Raw genomic sequence first — 22,260 nt, 5'->3', positions numbered from 1 at the left:
AGGCTTCTTTTTGCACGACCTCTAAGTTCTTACCAAGTGGATGTTGTGACCTCATCTAATACCAGCTTTCAGTTGTAAGATCCTTCAGGCTTGTCTTTGAGCTGCACGCAGGTCCCCAGTTTGTTGTTTTCTTGGGCAGTTTAGCATTTGTTTGCTGTTACCCACCCCTCATGAGAACTGCTTTTGGACATCCCAGAGGCTAAAGGCTTACTGTGTCCCTCAATGACTGGATAGGAAGTAGCGATTTTGTACTGTCTGTAAAAAATGTTTCATTAAGGGACACAGGACGTACCACTCTGTGTATGATCATGTTCTTGGTGCTAATTTGCTAGAACACTGATTCATGCTGGTGGTGAGAGGGGTTATCCTGGGCCGTGTACAGGGTTTTTCTTTTTTTTCTTTTTTTGTGGGCCAGTGTTTTATCCTGTAGGCAGCATTATAACCCAGAGTTTAAAGACTTTCTGTCCCTTAATAGACTCCAAGAAAAGGGTTTTACTACAGTGAGTACAAAAAAAGTTTTGTCTGGATAATAATTCAGGACATCCAGTGGTGTTTGCTGTTAGGCCTCATGTACACTGCTGCTGCTAAATGGACGTTTAGGAGCAGTTGGGCATTTTTTTCAACTGCTCCTGAGCTCTCCTCTATATTAGCTTATCAGTACATGTACACTGGGTCGTTTACAGTCGTTTCTAGGCAGTTGAGTTTAGAGGCTTTTTTTTGGAACGCAAAAAAATGGGTTCAGAAGCTGAGTTTAGAGGCATTTCAAGCGCCAAGCGATTCTAAACGCGGCAACTCACGTTTGGCCACATTTCGTTTACAGGCATTTTTCATTTTTGTCTATTTAAAAAAAATAAAATAAAAATTATCTTTTTTTTTTTTTTTCTAAACGCGGCATGTAAACGCGGCAAAATGGACATTTTCAAACGTGGGTTACTATCTGTCAAGTTAAATCGTTCAGGAGAAGTTGTAAAAACTTCCTGTGTACATGAAGCCTTAGACAGCACTTTAGCATTAAAATGGAGCACAGGTTCGTTTTTAAAAGCACCAGTTTAACAGCTTCCTGTCACATACAAGGCTGGGGGTTGCCATTTTACCACCAATGAACGAATAAAGTAAACCAGCTGAGCTATGAAAGTAGGAGACAAGGTTATCAAACTGTTTTTTTTTTTTTTAGATTAGGTTATGTTGTGTAATGTTATGCTATAATGTTCCATGCCATACAACATGGTACCCAAATAGTTAATGCATTGGGTAGGATTAATAATTTTCCACCAGCCTCAGTCAATTTTTAATGTTGTTTTTGCCAAACCGGCTGGTGCTGACAGGACCACCCATGGCCTGAATTTCGCTCATTTTATCTGGAATCAGCCTAACTTCAAGCCTTATATGGTCAGCTTTAAAGGGTATTTCCACTTTTGCAGGCAGATTTGGGAAAACCCTATGTTTGTGTTCCCATTCACACAGCAAACCTATTTTTTTATTTATATATATATATATATATATATATATATATATATATATATATATATATATATATATATATATATATACATATATATATTTTCTCTCATCCTTTAGATCAGTGGTTCTCAACCTGGGGGTCGAATGATGATTTGCCAGGGTTCACCAAATCCTGGGCTGTTCCTGAAACCCACACCACTCTCCCAGCCTTTTTGCCCAGCAGGGCTTTCCCTGGAGGCTGAAGCTGCCCAGCTGGGCTCCTCCTGGAGCCCGTGGTCGCCCATTTGGCCTCTTCGCAGCCGCTCATTCAGTTCACAGCATGGCTGGGGGGCAGAGACTAGAGGTCAGCTGACTGGTGAGGAATGTGAAGTGGGAGGGGCTGGAGGAGACCCCATCTCCTGATTTCGGCATAGGTGTCACTGCTATGAGATGCCACAAAGTCGGGGACACAGTGAGTAACACTACCTGTGATTATAGTTGCCATTAAAAGTCCCCACTACAGTTCTCAGATCAGCAGATGACCTTGATCAAGAGCACCTAAAGTTGGTTGATCAGAACTTCCCCCAGCATTGCCACTCATCCCAACTTCCCGCCCAGCACTGCCACTCATCCCATTCCCCCCCACCAAGGAGCAAGTGAAGGAATAAAAATGGAGAATACATGGGAGGGAGGAACAAAGAATAAACGAAAGAACAAGAAAGTTGGCTAGAAGGAAGGATGGGGAAAAAACCCAAGAAATTAGGATAGAGAGAGGGATAAAAGGGAAAGAAAGGAGAACAAAGAGAAAGAGTGATACATTCTAAAATGTACCATAAGGGGTTTTAATACTGTACAAGTGGAAGGGACTCTGGGAGCGCTAAATGTCCGTGGGTTAGGGGCACAAATTACTTGTCTTGCCTTGGGTGCCGACAACCCACGCTATGAAAATAATTTTACTGTTAGGGGTACAACTTGGGAAATTTTATCAAGGGGTCACAGCACTAGAACGGTTGAAAACCACTGCTTAGCATTAGCTGTTTCTAAGGAGAGATGTCATGGCTGATTCGAAGAATCTTTAGACCAATGAGCAATTTCTGTCTCTCAGATAAGTTCCACTGACAAAAAGTTGATCTTTTTAGCTATCTGTAAAGGGGTAATTATCCACAAATGTAAGTAGCATTCTTCTCACTGACCATCACACTAATGTATCATCATAAGTTGAGGGTATAGTGATATTTTTTTAGCAGGGGTCCAGTGAGACCAGAAAGTTATTTCAAGGGTTCACCTGTGTTAAGAAAGGCTGGTGTAGACAGTCTGTGTCTTTGTCCCCACACAGACTGAGCAATACCTCAATAACATACAAAGCAGGAGAACCATTTTTAGATGTTTAACCACTTCCCGCCCGCCCTATAGCGGATTGACGTCCGGGAAGTGGTTGTGTTATCCTGACTGGACGTCATATGACGTCCAGCAGGATAACATGCCGCAGCGCGCCCCCGGGGGCGCGCATCGCGGCGATCGGTAGAGCGGTGTGTCAGTCTGACACACCGCTACACTGATCTTGGTAAAAAGCCTCCGGCGGAGGCTCTTTACCACGTGATCAGCCATGTCCAATCACGGCTGATCACGCTGTCAATAGGAAGAGCCGTTGATCGGCTCTTCCTCACTCGCGTCTGACAGACGCAAGTAGAGGAGAGCCAATCGGCGGCTCTCCTGGCAGGGGGGGTCTGCGCTGATTGTTTATCAGCGCAGCCCCCCCTCAGATCACCCCACTGGACTACCAGGGATGCCACTAGGACCACCAGGGAAGGGGCAACGTGGATGGCCAGGTATGTACCCCTTGGCCATCCACATGTGCCCAATCTGTGCCAATCAGTGCCCACAAATGGGCACTGATTGGCACTATTATGTCCATGCCCAGATCTGCCCAGCAATGCTCTATCAGTGCCACCTGTCATTGCCCATCTGTGCCACCTGTCATTGCCCATCTGTGCCACCTGTCATTGCCCATCTGTGCCACCTGTCAGTGCCCATCAGTGCCACCTGTCAGTGCCCATCTGTGCCCACCTATCAGTGCCCATCAGTGCCACACATACGTACCCATCAGTACCACCCATATATACCAATCAATGCCACCTACGAGTGCCCATCAGTGCCGCCTATGTGTGCCCATCGGTGCCACCTATGAGTGCCCATCAGTGCCGCATACCAGTGCCACCTATCAGTGCCCATCATCAGTGCCCGTTAGTGCCACCTCATCAGTGCCACCTCATTGGTGCCACCTCATCGGTGCCCATCAGTGCCGCCGTATCAGTGCCCATCTGTGCCGCCGTATCAGTGCCCATTATTGAAGGAGAAAGCGTACTTATTTACAAAAAAATTTAACAGAAACAAAGAAAAACTTGTTTTTTTTCTAAATTTTCGGTCTTTTTTTATTTGTTGCGCAAAAAATAAAAACCGCAGAGGTGATCAAATACCACCAAAAGAAAGCTCTATTTGTGGGAACAAAATGATAAAAAATTTGTTTGGGTACAGTGTAGCATGACCGCGCAATTGTCATTCAAATTGCAACAGCGCTGAAAGGTGAAAATTGGGCTGGGCGGGAAGGTGTCTAAGTGCCTGGTATTGAAGTGGTTAAACCTTTAAGACAGACCGTGTTCAAAGCTAGTTTACCGCAACGCTAAAGCTGGCCATACATTATACAATTTTCTTATTTAATTTCCTTTAGATTTACCTTCAACTATGTAGTGCAAGGGCATGTCTGACTACAAGTTGAAAGTGTTTAGGTCTGACCTCGTATTATATGGTTTTGGTAAATGTAAAGGAAAATTGTATTAGAAGTTTGTATAATGTGTGGCCAGCCTAATACAGTACAGACAGGGTTATTAATGTTGAACGTTATTCCACACCCCCTCCTAAACATTACTAAGCAGATAGAGCGTGTGGGGTGTTATAAGCAAGTAAAAAGCACCTAAAAAGGAAACCAGCGTTTGTTTTTTGTTTTTCTTTCCCAGAGTTGCGCTAACATGTCACAAACCTAAAGTAGGTGTTTTTCCAATTTGGCTGCAAAAGTGGAAATGCACTTTAAAGTAGAAGTCCACCCTAAAACTAAACTCCCTACATCTATAGACATCCACGATCTAACTCTAACCTATCTAGTCCTCTAGCGTAGATATGTACATATATACATACCTTTTTAATGAAGCCGATCTGGCTCGATCTCCAGTGCTGAAAGCTCTGCAGAGGACACGGCTGACAACGGCTATGAAATGAATGGGGAGTGATGTCACCCATAGACTTGGGGCTTCTGTTGGCTGTGTCCTCTGCACCCGCCCCCACAGCGAAGCCGTGGCTAACAGCTCATCATGGGATCGGGTCGGAGCGACTTCAAAAAAGATATGTATACTGATTTCTTCTTTACAGGGCTAGATAGGTTAGTGTTAGATTGTGGATGTCTATAGATGCAGGGATTTTAGTTTTAGCGTGGACTTCTACTTTAAAGCTGAGGCACATTGACAATTTTTATCTCTTTGTACGAAACAATACAACCTGTTTTTGGCAGCCACTTTGTTTACACTGTACTGAAAAAAAAAATGCCATTCTATTTAGATGATTGCCAAGAGGCTTAATCATTAGCAAGAGATTAAAATCAACCATGTAGTTTAGCCTGCAAGTCATGACACTGAACGGTGAAACTAAAGCCGGGTACACACGATTCGTTTTTTTTGGGTTGAACGAAAAAAAAAACCTGTCAGCTCCGGTTGGAGGCGCTATATTAACCATGCAAGGTTAGTTCAGTGATCTCCCCCCGCTAAGCTGTTGTGTTCTGACAGGAGGACAGCCAGTAGGCCAGAACACTCTGATCAGCGCTCTCCGCCATTAGCTGAGAGTGCTTATTGGGAGTCGGTCAGCTGCTGGTTTTCCAGCATGCACATCTGTCAGAAGCCGGCCCAATGGCCAGCTTCTGCCAGACAGATCGACATACACACATGCAGAATGTCGCCTGTTTTCCTTTTAAACCGGCAAATGTCTCCCGACATTCTGCCCATATGTATGGGGCTTAAGAACTTGCTGTGGTAGCATATCTGCTGAAGTTGTTGCTGGCCATACATTTATATTATACATGCATATACAGGAAAGTTTCAGGGAAAAAACTTTTTTTAAAAATTTTAAATAAGAAACTTTGAAGTAAAATAAGGGTCAGTGCCCATCTGCAGCCTCACCATTGCCATCAATGTAGCCTGATCAAGGCCCACCTGCAGTCTCACAAGTGCCATCAATGCAGCCTCATCAGTCCACATCAATGCAGCAGCCTCACCATTGCCATCAATGCAGCAGCCTCGCCATTACCATCAGTGCAGCCCGATCGATGCCCATCTGCAGATTACATACAGTGAGAATCTCCTATGATAGACAGAACAGTGGTCCAATGGCGGCCCAGGAGACGGAACTTACTATTACAGAGGCCGCCAAGTAAACAAGAGATTTTCACTGTATGTAATCTGTCAGCGCTCATCCCGCCCCTCCCTGTCCCCTCCGAGGCAGCTAAAATTGAAGTATTGGCGTATAACACGCACACACTATTTGCACCCAATTTTCGTGGTGAAAAAGTAAGTGTTATAGGCCAATAAATAGAGTATATTATTTCTTGTTCAGTTTCCTTTAGATTTACCTTCAACTATGTACTACATGGTTGCTCAACCTGTGGCCCTCCGGTTGAAAGTGTTTAGGTTTGACCTCGTATTATATGGTTTTGGCAAATCTAAAGGAAAATTGTACAAGAAAATTGTATAATGTATAGCCAGCCTTAGTGTCTGGCTGTGTGAATCAAAGTGAAACCTAAACATGAAAATTAAAAAACAAGGATCCCCAGCACTGGTCACAAGTGGCCATGGCAGCACTCAGCCTTCCAGATTCATCTTGGGAGATGTTTCTCCTCATCCTCGGGCTTCTTACGCACAAGAAACAAATTTACTGTTTTATAATAAATGCATCTTTGTACAGTTGTTTCTTGTGATCTTTTTTTTTTTTTTTAAATCTAAACGCTGCACATACTAGTTGTTTTTTCAGCTTCCTTTTTCTTTTATTTCATTTTAGGCAGTCTAAAAAAATATCTTTTCTTTTCCATTCTATATTGCAGTCCCTATCCTCCCTTCTTCTGCACTACTTTTTTTGGGGGGGAATATATCCAATTGTGGTCAGTGATGTAATATGAAATGGTCCCTACAGCCCTGGTGCCCAACACATAGTTTACCAATGCTTAACATGTAGACTGCTGTGTTCCAGGCTTGAATCCAGGTCTAGATCACAGCGGGCTGCAGACTATGTCTCCGGAGCTCGGAAGAGGAACTGCCAGCTGTCACTGATGGCTGCTGTTTAGTAGTCAAAAAGCTGAATCGATCAGCTTCCACTGGGCATGTGATCCTGCTTCAGAATGCTCCGTAGTAGAACACAATGCTGCCATGTTATGTTAGAGGAAGTGCTGTGACTGCTTCACTGGTATAAAGTCATGGGCCATTCCTGTTAGTCCAGCTACCTTGCCCAGCTCTGTCCTACCTACTCCCTTCAGCAACAGTTTACTACAGTGGTGATCTGTTACATGCTGATTAGAGCAAGCAGTGGATCACTAAGTGATCTGTTGCTGTAGCTGTGCATGGAGGTGCTGCAAAAAGTTTCCCCTAACCTCATCTAGACCCCCTTGAGGAAAACAAATGTAAAGATAAGAAATTAACCCAAAATTAATACATTGAATCAGTACAGGAAAAAAAATGTCTCTAATATATGCCCAGGCCCCAACACATGCGTCGGATGTTCTGGATGACATTTTCTTTTATTGCATGAGCATCAAACACTTGCATAAGCAAGTACAACGTCGTTCAGAATTTTACCTATCGCAATTCATGTTGTACTAAGTAATATTGCTATCATAATGTATTTTTATTTGCTGCATTGTAAATAAAAAGAGGCGTATGGGTTTTTTTTTTTTCTTTTTATGAATGATACTTACCTAATTGGATGCAGCATCGGTCCCCTGCTGGTTCTAACACTGAGAACTGAGCGATCAAACACCACCAATCGCTCGATTCTTAGAGCCACCTAAGCAGAGAGCTGGTGACTGTTAGTTACCGCTCTCTCTCCCCCCCCCGCTCACTGGAGTGCTGGGCTGTGGAGGGGACGGAAGCTTCCATCTCAGGCTCTCAAAGGCTCGCTGAGAGCCTGGGTTGGGTGCCGGTGTTCTGCCGAAAACTCCAACTCATCAAAATTTCCAACCACGAGCTGGCTGTTTTGACAGAACAGCGGCGGCGTATACAGTTACAGTACACCATATGAGTGGACATTGTTAGTCTGCCTGATACTAACCGACAACATGGCCGCCTCTAAGCCGGCGACAACTTTTTTTTTTTTTCCTCCTTACCCGCTGTTCTGTCAAAACAGCCAACTCGTCCAGCTCTCCATTATTATTGCTGCTGGAAAGTCACCGGAAGTGACATGGTTGGAGATTTTGGCGAGTTGGAGTTTTCGGCAGAATACCAGTCCAGGCATGTAGTCGGATCTCGACTTTGTCACGATTTTGCCCAAGCCTGGACTGGCTCTGCGACGGCCCTGTGATACACCTAATGGATCTTAACATAAATTGCCATGAGAAATATTAGAACGGCATTGCAAATATGTATAAAGAAATTTAAGAGTTAAAAACCAAGGCTGATGTGGCGCTTTGTTTTGTTTTTTTTCACTTTTATAGATGAGCCTCCAAAAGTTAAAATATTAGAATTATGTTCTTCTGATGTTTTCAAAAAATGACTGTAATCAATGATCCATCGATTCTTTCATAGCCATACTTTGTGAAAATCCTAAAAAATGTTTTTATTCTTTTTTTGGTTCTTCCATAGGTCGCAGAACCAGTTATCCAGATGCAAGAAGAACCACTGACAGCAACGATTCTCGCAGGCGCCCCACCACAAGAACAGAAGCAAATGCTCGGTTTGTAAAGTTTTGCCATCCATAATTTCATCTGTGGGTTTGGCTGAAATGTATTGCAGTTGATATCAAAATAGAACCATTATAGCTATGTTCAGGCTCACACTAGCTATGGGACAATTAATATTGGGAAACTGAGAATTTGTTTGCTAGGGGATATTATTTCAGATACTCAGTGATCGAGCACTTATGTTGGTGATACCATGACAGTTTTCAAGGCTCCCACTGGTTACCTTTGCTCATAGCAGATCTGAGGTAGCGCAGAGTCCAACATATGAGAATACAAATATATAACTTGCAGATCACAACGGTGCAAATTACGCTTGAAAAAAATGAATACAGTGCATCTGGGAAGTATTCACAGCGCTTCACTTTTTCTACTTTTTGTTATGTTACAGCCTTATTCCAAAATGGATTAAATTCATTATTTTTCTCAAAATTCTACAAACAATACCCCATAATGACAACGTGAAAGAAGTTTGCTTGAAATTTTTGCAAGTTTATTAAAAATATAAAAACAAAAAAATCCCATGTACATAAGTATTCACAGCCTTTGCCTTGACACTCAAAATTAAGCTCCGGTACATCCTGTTTCCACTGATCATCCTTGAGATGTTTCTACAACTTGATTGGAGTTCACCTATGGTAAATTCAGTTGATTGGACATGATTTGGAAAGGCACACACCTGTCTATATAAGGTCCCACAGTTAACGGTGCATGTCAGAGCACAAACCAAAGCATGAATTGTATCGAAGCACAGATCTAGGGAAGGGTAGAGAAGAATTTTTGCAGCATTGAGTTCCCAATGAGCACATTGGCCTTCATCATCTGTAAATGGAAGAAATTTGGAACCACCGGGACTCTTGCTAGAGCGGGTCTCCTGGCCAAACTGAGCGATCGGGGGAGAAGAGCCTTAGGGAGGTGAGCAAGAACCCAATAGTCACTCTGACAGAGCTCCAGTGTTTCTCTGTGGAGAGAGGAGAACCTTCAAGAAGAACAACCATCTCTGCAGCACTCCACCAATCAGGCCTGTATGGTAGAGTGGCAAGATGGAAGCCACTCCCCAGTAAGAGGCACATGACAGCCCAACTGGAGTTTGCCAAAAGGCACCTGAAGGACTCTCAGACCATGAGAAAAAAAATTCTCTGGTCTGATAAAACAATGATTGAACACTTTGGTCTGAATGGCAAGCGTCATGTCTGGTTTCCACCAGGCACCACTCATCACCTGGCCAATACCATCCCTACAGTGAAGCATGGTGGTGGCAGCATCATGTTGTGGGGATGTTTTTCAACAGCAGGAACTGGGAGACTAGTCAGGATCGAGGGAAAGATGAATACAGCAATGTACAGAGTCATCCTTTGATGAAAACCTGCTCCAGAGCGCTCTGGACCTCAGATTGGGGCAAAGGTTCATCTTCCAACAAGACAATGACCCTAAGCACACAGCCAAGATAACAAAGGAGTGACTACGGGACAATTCTGTGAATGTCCTTGAGTGGCCCAGCCAGAGCCCAGGCCTGAACCCGATTGAACATTTCTGGAGAGATCTGAAAATGGCTGTGCACCGACGCTCTAATCCAACCTGGTGGAGCTTGAGAGGTCCTGCAAAGAAGAATGGGAGAAACCGCCCAAAAATAGGTGTGCCAAGCTTGTAGAATCATACTCAAAAAGACTTGAGGCTGTAATTGGTGCCAAAGATGCTTCAACAAAGTATTGAGCAAAGGCTGTGAATATTTATGTACATGTGATTTTTTTTTTTAAAGCGGAGTTCCACCCAAAAGGGGCACTTGCGCTCATTTGTCTCCTCTCCCCTTCCAGGGAGTGCAGCCCGTGACATCACCGCGGGGCTCCCTCCTCCTCTCTGTCGCCGGGCCAGTAGGAGAGAGGAGCGCGGTCTTGCGCATGTGCAGTAGGGTTTCCGCCGTGAAGCCGCAAGGCTACACTGCCCGGTTACCCTTACCCGCAATGGCGGCAGCTTATGGAAACATCAGCTGTGGTGCCGACATTGCTGGACTCCAGGACAGGTAAGTGTCCGATTATTAAAAGCCAGCAGCTGCAGTATGTGTAGCTGCTGGCTTTGAATTTTTTTTTTTTTTTTTTTTTGGGTATAACACCGCTTTAACCACTTAAGCTCCGGACCATTTTGCTGCCCAAAGACCAGAGCACTTTTTGCGATTTGGCACTGCGTCGCTTTAACTGATAATTTTGTGGTCGTGCGACGTGGCTCCCAAACAAAATTGACGTCCTTTTTTCCCCCACAAATAGAGCTTTCTTTTGGTGGTATTTGATCACCTCTGCGTTTATTTTTTGCGCTATAAACAAAAAAAAATAGCGGCAATTTTGAAAAAAAAACACATTTTTTACTTTTTGCTATAATATCCCCGAAAAAAACGCAATAAGCGTTTGATTGGTTTGCGCAAAAGTTATAGCGTCTACAAAATAGGGGATAGTTTTATGGCATTTTTATTAATAATTTTTTTTTTTTACTAGTAATGGCGGCGATCAGCGATTTTTTTTTTTTTTTTTTTTATCGTGACATTATGGCGGACAGATCGAACACTTTTGGCGATATTTTGGGACCAGTCACATTTATACATTGATCAGTGCAATTAAAAATGCATTGATTACTGTGTAAATGTGACTGGCAGTGAAGGGGTTAACCTCTAGGTGGCGCTATAGGGGTTAAGTGTGTCCTAGGGAGTGATTCTAACTGTGGGGGGGGGCTATGTGTGACACGACACTGATCACCTCTCCCGATTACAGAGAGCTGTGATCAGTGTCCTGTCACTAGGCAGAACAGGGAAATGCTTATTTAAATCAGCAATTCCCCGTTCTTCCTCTCTGTGAGACGATCGCGGGTATCCCCGCGGACCTCGAGTCCACGGAACCCGCGATCACACTCACGAAGGTCGCGGCGGGCGCGCGTGCCATCAAACCGCTTCTTAAAGGCCAATGTACAGGTAGGTTAATCTGCCTGTACGTGCCCTTCTGCTGACGTATATCGGCCTGAGCCGGTCGGCAAGCGGTTAATAAATTTGCAAAGATTTTCAAGCAAACTTCTTTCATGTTGTCATTATGGGGTATTGTTTGGAGAATTTTCAGGGAAAATAATGAATTTAATCAGTTTTGGAATAAGGCTGTAACATAACAAAATGTGGAAAAAGTGAAGCACTGTGAATACATTCCAGAGACTGTAGCTGAAAATATAAATGCCAAATGTGCAATGTATATGCTAGATGGACATAGACGACGCGATGTCACATTAATAGGATTTTGTGAAAAAATATATTTGAATAAACACCAACAAATAATAAATATAATACATGAACTTAGTGGGCATAGACTACGCTGTGTCTAAACATGCAAAAAAAAGTGTAGTTCATAAAAGGTCCATGAAGTCCAATGAGTGATATGAATTCATATATGTAAATTCAGAAAGGTGCAAAGGTGATAACAATCCAAATAAGGACGCAGTAATACGTGTTTCCCAAGTTGGAAACCGAAAACACTTGAGTAATTCCACCTCATGTGCAGGAAAGAGATCACAAGCGGAAAGCCATGACCATAAAATCATAAATGGTCAAAATGCGCATAAGATGAATAAGAATGTCTCACACAGCAATATACGTAATCAGCAGACGGCGTCACGGGCACAACCAGCAACTCCGGATCTCTCCTCAGTCAAAGGGCGGCATACATAAAAAAGGAGAGCCGCACATAGTGTAAAACTGTCACAGAAGCTATTTAATCAAACTGCATTGCACTTACATAAGCAGTCTTCATAAAAGCATGATCGAACAAACAAACTCCGGCCAGCAAAAGTGTAGAGAGGACTGGATTCATGTGCTGACGTCAAACAAATTCATATCATTTATTGGACTTTATGGACCTTTTATGAACTACACTATTTTTTGCATGTTAAGACATTGCGTTGTCTATGCTCACTAAGTTCATGTATTATATTTATTATTTGTTGTTGGTGTTTATTCACACATGTTTTTCACAGGATCCTATTAGGTTGACATAGCGCCCGTCTATGTCCATCTAGCAATATACATTGTACATTTGGCATTTTATATATATATTTTTTTTTTTTTTTTTTTCACGTGTAATGTGCACCGTTGTGATCTGCAAGTTATATATTTGCATTCGCATATGTTGGACTCAGATCTGCTAATTACAAAGAAGTATTTTTGTTTACCTGGCCATTAGGATAGCTGTGAGTTCCCCTATCATAAGCCTTTATAGAGTGGTGAGCGCAGCTTTGTTTTTTTTTTTTTTCACTACTTTTGCTCATAGTTGAGATTTAGGTATCAAACTTTACAATATGCTTTGTTGCCGTGCTGGGACCTTGGTACCATGTCATTATTACTTGCATCTCTTGATGTTAGATTAGGGTTTATCAGCTAGGGTTCCTCCAGGGGTTGTTGGGGGGGGGGTTCATTGAGCAATGATAAGTTTCCACTGACACCATTGATCCTTTTAGCTATATGTAAAGGGGGTAATTCTTCCCAGTGACCACAAGTGTAAGGGGCATTCTTCCCACTAATGTAACCATGAGTTGTAGATATAGTCATTTTTAGCAGGGGTTCCCTGGGACCAGAAAGTTTATTTCCAGGGTTCCTTTGTGTTGAAAAGGTTGAGGAGAAAGGCAGTGTTAGAGGAGTAAAGGAAGAATCTATACTCACAGTATATGCTTACACTGGCATGTTGGGATCCTCTATTTAAAAATCTGAAAGGCCAACATGGAAATAACACAGACCTAGGAGGCCCACAGTGGAAGACCATATTTGCAAGGTCAAACTACATGCCTAAAGATTGCAGACCACAGTTCTCTCTGATAATGTGTATAGTGCAGCTTGATTAACATCATCATCAACTTTGTATGCTTAAAATAGCACTGAATTCTCACCAAACTGATGCCAGGACCCTTTTTATGTCCGCACCAGAATCCGACCACTGCATTTTGCAGACCGATTGCAGGGTGTCGTTAATGTAAACGCTTAAGGACCGGAAAGGATTTGCCCCCTTAATGACCAGGCCATTTTATGCGATACGGCGCTGCTTTGCTTTGACAGTTGCGCGGCCGTGCGACACTGTACCCAAACAAAAGTGTCCTTTTTTTCCCACAAATAGAGCTTTCTTTTGGTAGTATTTGATCACCTCTGCGTTTTGTTTTTTTTTTGTTGTGTTTTTTTTTTTTTTTTTGCACTATAAACAAAAAAAGAGCCAACCTGCTGCAGTATAATGACGGCGGCTGGTCGGCAAGCGGTTAACATACTCCGCAATTGGTTTGTATGGACGGGTTGCGATTTTTAGATGCTGTGAATTCGCACAACATCTAGTGTGAACCCAGTGTAGGGCTGGCCATAGACGGATCGAATGTCTCTCCTGCAACCACAGTGTTGACAGGGGAATCCCTCCACCGAGCCATTGTGTTCTCCTGGCAGGAGGGCGGGGGAAGCCATCTTTCCCGCTGGGAGAAGACCATGGTTATTGCTAGCGGCTAGAACAGCTGCCAGTGATAATCGCATGTAAAATGCAGCAGGCTGGTTGTACCCAAGTTGATGGATCTATCGACTTGGGTACATTCAGCCTGCCCATACATGGATCGAAACTCAGGTGGGAATCTCTGGGAATGGATGCAACTGAACATAGAGTGATTGTGCAGATGTCCATGTTTTCTAAATTTATCATATGTCTTAGGTGATGATTGATTCCATTGCCAAAAGTTCTTTCCCCACAGAATGTGTTTATGTTTCACATCCTGTTTTTTAAAGGGTCAGTCCATTAAAAACTGATACTTCCCCTATAGGTAGATGCTGTTGGGTTAAATTCTCTGCTGGTGTCTTGCGTTCTCAAACAGCCAAAGCAAAATTTCCCTACAGTACACAGTAATGACGTAGGGGGTGAGGGTCAGCAGCAAGAACCACATTCGCTAAGGGGGGGTTCACTATCTGACACACCCAGAAATGCCCAATAGCAGTGGTGCTCAGAGCTCTACCAGAGAGCTAAATTTTAACACACCACCCACTGGAAAGGTCCATATTCAGCTACTTCTCCTGCAGGGAACTTCACCTGTGACAGGGTATCTTTGAAAACCACTATTCTGAAAAATATGATCCACTGATAACTGTATGCTACCAGTATGTAACATAATGGTATCCAGTAAATATATTCCTTTTTTTTTTTTTTTTTTTTTATATCCACTTCTTAGTTCTCTTGACTGAAATGATATTTTTGTGAAATTTGCATGTATCCAAGTTGTCAACAAAAGTGGTGGGGCCTGGGAAAATTCATTACACTTCTAGTTGTGCTGTGGTGCACCACACACACACACCGCGAAGGTTAAATATAGGGGTAGAGAAATATGGTGTGATTTTTACATAATTCCTTGCTGCGGCAGGCTCCCTTTATCTTTGCAACTGGTCCCCCGACTCTTCACTAGGGTGCTTTGGCTATATGGTTACATCAAGTACAGTGCAGTACCAATAATGCTACGTTGTACATGAGGACACTGAGGGCCCCAACTACAACCAGGAGCATCAAAGCGAAGAGTGTCAGTGCATCAAGCACTTAAGCCTAGTACACATAGTCGTCATCGGCTGGTTCATTAGAAACCGGACAACATTCGGCCCGTGTGTACTGCAGCTGGTCGCACAGAAGTCAGCAGTTTACCTGGCTTCTGTTGAAGGCTTGACCGAAAAAGGTCTGCCAATCTGCTGAGACCGCTGAGTGTTCAGACAGAGGGATGCCCCCCCCCACCAAAACACAATAGAACAGCAGGGGAGACCGTTGTACTAACATCACATGGTTAGTATGGCGGCTCCTCCGGAGCTGTTAGTTTTTTTTTTTGTTCAGCCACGTTGGGTTGAACAAAAAAACTACTAGTGTTTACTAGGCTTAAGGTAAGCATTACAGCTCTTTCCTCTACCCCCTTGACCAGTGATGGCGAACCTTGGCACCCCAGATGTTTTGGAACTACATTTCTCATGATGCTCCACTACACTTTAGAGTGCATGAGCATCATGGGAAATGTAGTTCCAAAACATGTGGGGTGCCAAGGTTCGCCATTACTGCCCTAGACCTAGCAAGCATTTAACCCTTGCATTGAGGGGGCCCACTGCAAGGGTATTTTTTCTTAATCATTCATTAAGGGACACAGGATCAGATATAAATCATAGACAATACCTCCTTTTATATAGGGATTAATTCATTCTCCTAAACCTAACACTACATCTGCTGTAAGATATATCTCTTAAGGGTATAGATCAGGGGTCTCCAAACTTTCTTAACAAAAGGCCAGATTACTGTCCAGCAGGAGTTGAAAATGTCCAAAGGTCAGTGGGAATAAACAATTCCTGAGGCTTGGTGGTCAGAGGGAGTAAGAAAGTTACATGGCACCTGCGGTCAGTAGGAGAAAGGAATCCTCATTAGTGTCAGTGGGCAGAATAGTGCCCCATCATTGGTTTTCGAGGGGTGATATTGCCCCGTCATTGATGTCAGGGGAGGGAATAATGTCTCATTATTGGTGTCAGTGGGAAGGAATGGTGCCTCATCAGTGGTGTCAGTAAAAGGAATAGGCCCCCAAGGGCTGAACAAAGGCAAGCAAAGGCCTGCATCTGGCCCGTGGTGAGAATGCTGGTATAGATTGAGTAGATAAAGATCATTACAGCGCTTGTATACATTGCAGTAAAATGTGACCGTAGATTATCAGTTCATATAAATTTATGTGAAAAGTTCCACAGACAAGGTGCAATCCAATAAATAAAGAATAACAGATCGCCTTGCAGATTTTCAGATGGGCTATTTCTCCGCATACCACTTGGTGAGCAACAGGACTTGTCCCTGCTAAAAGAGGAGACTGGCACCCATGCAGGGTCAGTTCATGGGTTCACTTCAGTGTTATTATCTGTATTTTGATACATTTAATGTGCCATAGGCACTCCATGTTGGCAGCACGATCCTTTTTAAAAAGTTGCCAAACACTGGACGGGAACCCCTCCCATGCAACAAGACGCGACATATGCTGTTATGCACACACGCTCCCTCTGTATCCCCCACACCCTGCATGTGAGGTCCAACCGTCTCCTTTAAAGTGGCTGTAAACGTTTAATTTTTTTAAATGGTAAACATGCTTACACTTACCTGCTCTGTGCAATGGTTTTGCACAGAGCAGCCCTGATCTTCCTCTTCTGGGGTCCCCCGCCAGCTCTCCAGGCCCCTCTTCATTGTGTACCCCCACAGAAAGCCGCTTTCCATTAGGGCACCCGTGCATGCTTGCTCCCAAGTCCCGCTGCTGCATCTATTGACACAGACAGCAGGACTCAGGCCCACACCCCTCTGCCACGTCACAGATTTTGATCAACCGTAGTGGGAGCCAATGGCTTCTGCTATCAATCTGTCCATTAAGAAGCTGCTGAGCTTGTGCACATCGCTGGATTGGATCGGCTCAGGTAAGAAAAAGGGGTGGTCGGGGAATGCATTAAAGTGAAAAACCTTAAGGCTTTACAATCACTTTAAAGTCCAGAATCTGTCGTCCTTGCTGCTGCCTTAATGACCTGGTCACAGATGGCTATTGACCCTTCTTCAGCAATTGGTTTGAGAGTACTCATTATTGGGTATTTTCTCATTTTATGTACTATTAGTATGCCAAATGTTACACACAAGAGTAGTGGTTCTGTGAATCTTTCCAGTTCACACTCCACCAACACCACCTGGGAAGCTTGCAGTATACCTCCTGAAGGGTACCTCCTTCAGATTAGCTTGCAGTGTACCTCCTAAAGGACCTGACCATACATGGATGAGTCACTCCAGTGAGTGATATCCTGGGTATTGTCAGGATCCACTCAGCTGCCTGACTAGCAGCTACCTCTGCCTCCCAGTGTGTGGCTGAGAGCCGTAGCCAGCTGCGCCTGCCCCCTCTCCTGCCCGGCACTCCAGTGAGTGCTACAAGAGCAGAGTGGAGAGCAGTGACTGTAAGCAGACCGAGAATTGGGCGATAAGCAGTACGTGATTGCTCAATGTTTAGGCTTAGAGCCAAGGCGGCACAGCTGCAGCATAACATAGTAGAGGGAAATATGTAGGTTTATTTTTTTTACAAACCCAGAACTTCTCCTTAAACAGCCTTTAAACCTCTCGGGGATATCCTTTGTCTACCCTTATTTGCAAGGTTGCTTTCCTCATGGTGATCACTATGGGAGGCAAGTTTGAGTTGGTGGCCTTTAACCTGTAAAGAACCCTTTCTTTTTCTAATAAAGACAAAGGTTGTCTTGAGGTCTAATATCTCCTTTCTTCCCAAGGTTGTTTTTTCCTTCCACCTTAATCATTGTTCTCCTTTCTACCAGGTGAGCATTCAGGGTTCAGCTGAGGCCTGCTTCACTCATATCTTCTTCAGGTGTCTCTGGAGGTTCTGTTGACCTTGGTTATTCTGTTGGTTTTTATGCATTTGTTGGCTTTTGTTTGCTGTGTTGACCACCCCTCAGTTGGACTGCTTTTGGATGTTTCTCAGTAATCAAAATACTTCATTGTGTGTCCCTTAACATATGATTAAGAAAATAGATTTCTTTTACTCAATCCTGCTTTTGCTTTTCTACAAAACTGAGGAATGATGTGAGTAAAGGATTTTATTAGAAGTCAAAAAATCTTATTTTTGCTGGTATGAGGCAGTGTACAACTACTTTTTTACTTTGATGACTAAAGCCAGGCATATATGGATTGAGGTTTTGTCCTGATCAATAGCCGGCAGCACTGATCAGTGCATTCTGACAGCAGGGAACTCCCCACTGTCAGAATATAGAGCCACCTTGAATGTGTGGATGTGGTAATTTTTTTTTTTTTTCCCCAACCTGTGGGTTGAAAGGAAAAAAAATGACTAATGTATGGCCTGTCTGAAGACCCTAAATCCAGATTTTGCATCCATAATCAGGCCTTGCGTGTAGCAGTATCTGTAAAATTCTTTTATATGTACCAACATCCATGTAGTGCAAGGGCCTATCAAAAAATTCTATCAATGTATAACCAGTCAGGTCCTCTCACTATATTGTTGTTGGTATATCTTAAGAAGATTTGGATTTAACATGTGAGGCCGGCTGTAAGCCGTTTCTGCCCACAATCAGCATAGTGAACAAGCGCTGAAGGTCCAGTCTGACCTCATTTATTTTGGCTTGCTGAAGACAGCTTGGCCAAAGAGGTGCGTGTTTTGTGTAATGCCAAGGGAAAGTATACCTTTTGAAGTGTCGCTCTTCTTTTTTTTTTTTTTTTAAATACTAGATAATATGAACAGTATTAATCATGTGTCTACAGGTGAACGGCTTTATCCCATGATACACAGCATGCATGCAGCACTTGCTGGAAAGATCACAGGCATGTTATTGGAGATAGACAATACTGAACTACTGCACATGCTGGAATCTCCAGAATCTCTTCAATCAAAGGTATGAATTTCTTCATTCGGTTAACACTTTAAAGGAAACCTAGACTGATGGATGCTGTCTTCACGTAATGGCAAGTCAGAGGTCAGCAACCTCAAGAAATAGGTAGCCAGCCAAATCAATATGACCAAATGTATGGCCATGATTTACATGGAAGGTACATGTAAGCTGCCTCAGGGGACAATGCTTCTCTCTTTGCACCTTCAGACTCCTCTTCTCCATTAATTCAGTTGGTAAATGGCTGATGCCAAGATACATTTCCTCACTGCTATCTTGGCATTGACCATGCACTGGACAACTTTTTTCCTATTTCAATTACCATCAAACGCAAAAACAATTAAATCGATCAAGACAACATACCACTAACAGTCTACTGTGATCAAAAAACAATTAGCATTTGAAGGTTTAAAAAAAAATGTGTAGGTTTGCAGTGTTTTGGCTAATTTCATTTAAACTTTTTAAGATTTAAAGCAAAGTTCTACCACAAGGTGTCTGCTCTCGCCATTATTATAGACCAGCTGCATGGCGGCCCATTCGATTGGATTAGGCCCTAGAGCTTATGTCCAGCCATATCTATTACAGTGACAACCATTTAATCAGACAAGAAGTGAGCAGAAAATCTACAACAGAGATGCAAACAAAAATTGGTGCCCTTCGGTTGGAAGAAATTATTGTCACTGTGATGTTGACAGGAAATCTTTCTAACAGAGCCCCCAATCAGGCAACAGCTTTGAAGGAGATGGGTTGATTTAAATCTGCAGCCTGTTTTGCTGTGAAGACTTTCCTAGAGAAGCAATGGCAAGAGGAATGCAAAAGGGGGGGGGGGCGTGTCCGCCACTTCATTCCTCTTGCCGCTGCTTGTCTTAGGAAAGCTTTCACAGCCACAACAAGATGCAGCTGTGGATCAACCATCTTCTTCAAAGTTGTTGTCAGATCTGCCACGGCAAGAAGGGAGGAGGGCAGGTTGGTACTCAGAATTAGTGTTAGAAAGCAGTGGGGACAAAGTACTCCATGTTCTCAGAACGGTAAAATAAAAATTACAATGATAGAGCCCCTTTAATGATCATTATTTACAGCTCTCATTTCTTAAACAAATAGTTATTACTATAAATTGTATATCATAGTTGAGTGAAATTGACGTTTAATGTAAGCTCATTTTGAATTGGTTGTTGCGATTACGGCACATAACTGAGCTTTGCATCGGAGCAATCAATACATACCTAATAATGTACACATATTAGGGCTTTTCTTGCATGATGATTTCTTTGCTAAAATGCATTTCATATCAGGTTGAGGAAGCTGTTGCTGTCCTGCAAGCACACCATGCCAAGGAGGGAGCCCTTCAAGCCTGTACCCAGGTGCTTCTGTAATGTCCAGACTATAAGAAGATATAAGTTGACTATTAACTTATGTACACGTTGTATAAAATGCACAAGAGAAGAGGAGCAGATGTCTTCACAGAAGAAAATATAGTTTTTTGTTTTGTTTTTATGTGTGTCAATGTTGTGTAAGGTTACGTAAATTACATATAAATATAAAGACAGTTGTAACTATATGTATTTAATTTAGGTTATAGTTTTTGTTCTTTGTCTTTTTTTTCTGCATTAAATAAAAACTTGCAAATGCAAAGTTGTGTTTATTGTTTAAAATAATTTTGTTGCCTGTTTTTGATTGTAGAAGAATGGACATTTGTAGAAGCTGAACTCTGGGGAAAGTAAAAATCCTTCTTTGCATTGGGCTTGCCCCAGCACTGCAAGGGTTAAATGCCCATTTATGTCTAGGGCACTGGGCAGAGCAGTTTTACTTTCCTGAGCCTATGGTACTGCAGGCTCCTCCGCACTGCAAGGCTGCTCCCCCAGCCTCTGTGATAACTCTCGATTTATCCAAGTTGTGCTGCAGCTAGTAGTTCAGTTCAGCTGGACTTGTTCTGTAATGTTGAAGATGTTTTTCAGCTTCTCTGAGCCACGTATCATCCACATACTGGAACCAGTGACTTGATGCTCCCCTGAATGAGTCAAAGACTCTTCTCTCCACCTCATCCATGTACATGTTGGCTACAATGGGAGACACTTGGAGATGTGAAGGCCTGGAAAAAAATACAGAAACATTGAGAATTTTTTTTTTTTTCCCTCAAAGCCGTTTGTTGTGTTTTTCCAGAAAAAAAAGTGGAATATGTTTTTACAATGCTAAATAATATGTCTATGACAATGTATATTTAACACAAAGATCTTAATTAAATATTTCTTTGGTACCCTTCTGTTCTTCTTTTTTTTTTTTTTTAACTATTTGATGGTAAGGTATCTACTGGTACTGGCAGTTTCTAATTAACCTGACCTCCCCCTTCTTTTTTTCCTTTTTTTTTTTTTGAGAGGCTTAATTAAAGTGGATGTAAACCCAACATTTTTTTTTATGTCATATAGAGTGTAAGATTTCCTATCATTTGAGCCCAGTCTTGCCACAAAGAGTTAATCCATCTCTGAGCAATCCTCTTTTATTGTTCAGTGAGATAAAACTTAAACAGAGAAAAACTTTGTCAAATCCTCCCCCTTGCTGTGAGTGACAGGTGATTTACATATCTTGTGCACTAGCCTAAGACACATGCAGTATTTTTTAATTCCCTCCCACTCCTTTCTTCTGCTGCTCTGCCAGGATTGGATGTTCCACACCTTAGCATAATTGGGCATGCTGAAGTCATGTGGTTACTTTCCTGTCTTTTCACTGGATGTTAGAGATCATAGCAGAAGTTCAGTGTAAGAAATACACAGGAGAAAATGCATATTGACAAGTGGAGTGTAGAGGTGGGCGGGGAGTCTACTGACATCACGACTCCACCCACCGAGCTCCAGACAACAGGCCCGCCCACAGAATATGCAGTTTTTGACTCTCATAACAGACAGAGGGGAGACATTTAACAGGTAAAGATACATGCAGGAGGCATGTATATCCTTATAGATAACCCCTATGGCAGTAATTTAGAAAGGATGACATTGGGTTTACATCCACTTTAACATTTTGCATACTGGTTGGTGTTTTACTAGACGTGCGTTTCTTACTCACTGGTGTATCCAAGACTGCCTTTTGTTTGTTTCTTTTTTGTTTTTTTATTTTTCTTTGTATATGTTCAATTGCACCTCATTTGGCAGTATTTTTGCTGTTCTTTATAGCCAGTGCCTGCATTTTGCGATCTGTGTCTTATGTGGCCTTGGCTACCTATGTCTGTATAAGTGCTTGCAGCCAATAAAACTTTTGTAAAGAAAGATTTCTGAGACTTTATGTAAGTTGCAAGTTCTCTCAGCTGAAGGCAAGCAAATCCTGGAATACAATTCAAGTAACACTGTACTCCTCAATGCAGTTTTCAAACAAGAGAAAAATGTATTTCTGCCACTTGGGGAAGCATCTGAGTTGA

General features: G+C 42.7%; 1 protein-coding gene across 1 annotated transcript in view; it reads left to right on the top strand.

The window, feature by feature from the left end:
- The window catches only part of LOC141114392 (embryonic polyadenylate-binding protein-like), a 100,540-nt gene extending 80,245 nt beyond the window's left edge, over nucleotides 1–20,295 (top strand). The window contains exons 13-15 of the mRNA XM_073608039.1: nucleotides 8,331–8,421; nucleotides 18,727–18,857; nucleotides 20,144–20,295. Coding sequence (XP_073464140.1) covers nucleotides 8,331–8,421; nucleotides 18,727–18,857; nucleotides 20,144–20,224 — 303 coding nt within the window. The 3' untranslated portion in view covers nucleotides 20,225–20,295. The remainder of the gene's footprint in view (nucleotides 1–8,330; nucleotides 8,422–18,726; nucleotides 18,858–20,143) is intronic.
- Nucleotides 20,296–22,260: the final 1,965 nt, after the last annotated feature.

Source organism: Aquarana catesbeiana, linkage group LG12 (genome assembly GCF_042186555.1).
Source record: "Aquarana catesbeiana isolate 2022-GZ linkage group LG12, ASM4218655v1, whole genome shotgun sequence".
NCBI classification, from domain to species: domain Eukaryota; kingdom Metazoa; phylum Chordata; class Amphibia; order Anura; family Ranidae; genus Aquarana; species Aquarana catesbeiana.
This window is presented reverse-complemented; position numbering and strand designations above follow the sequence as displayed.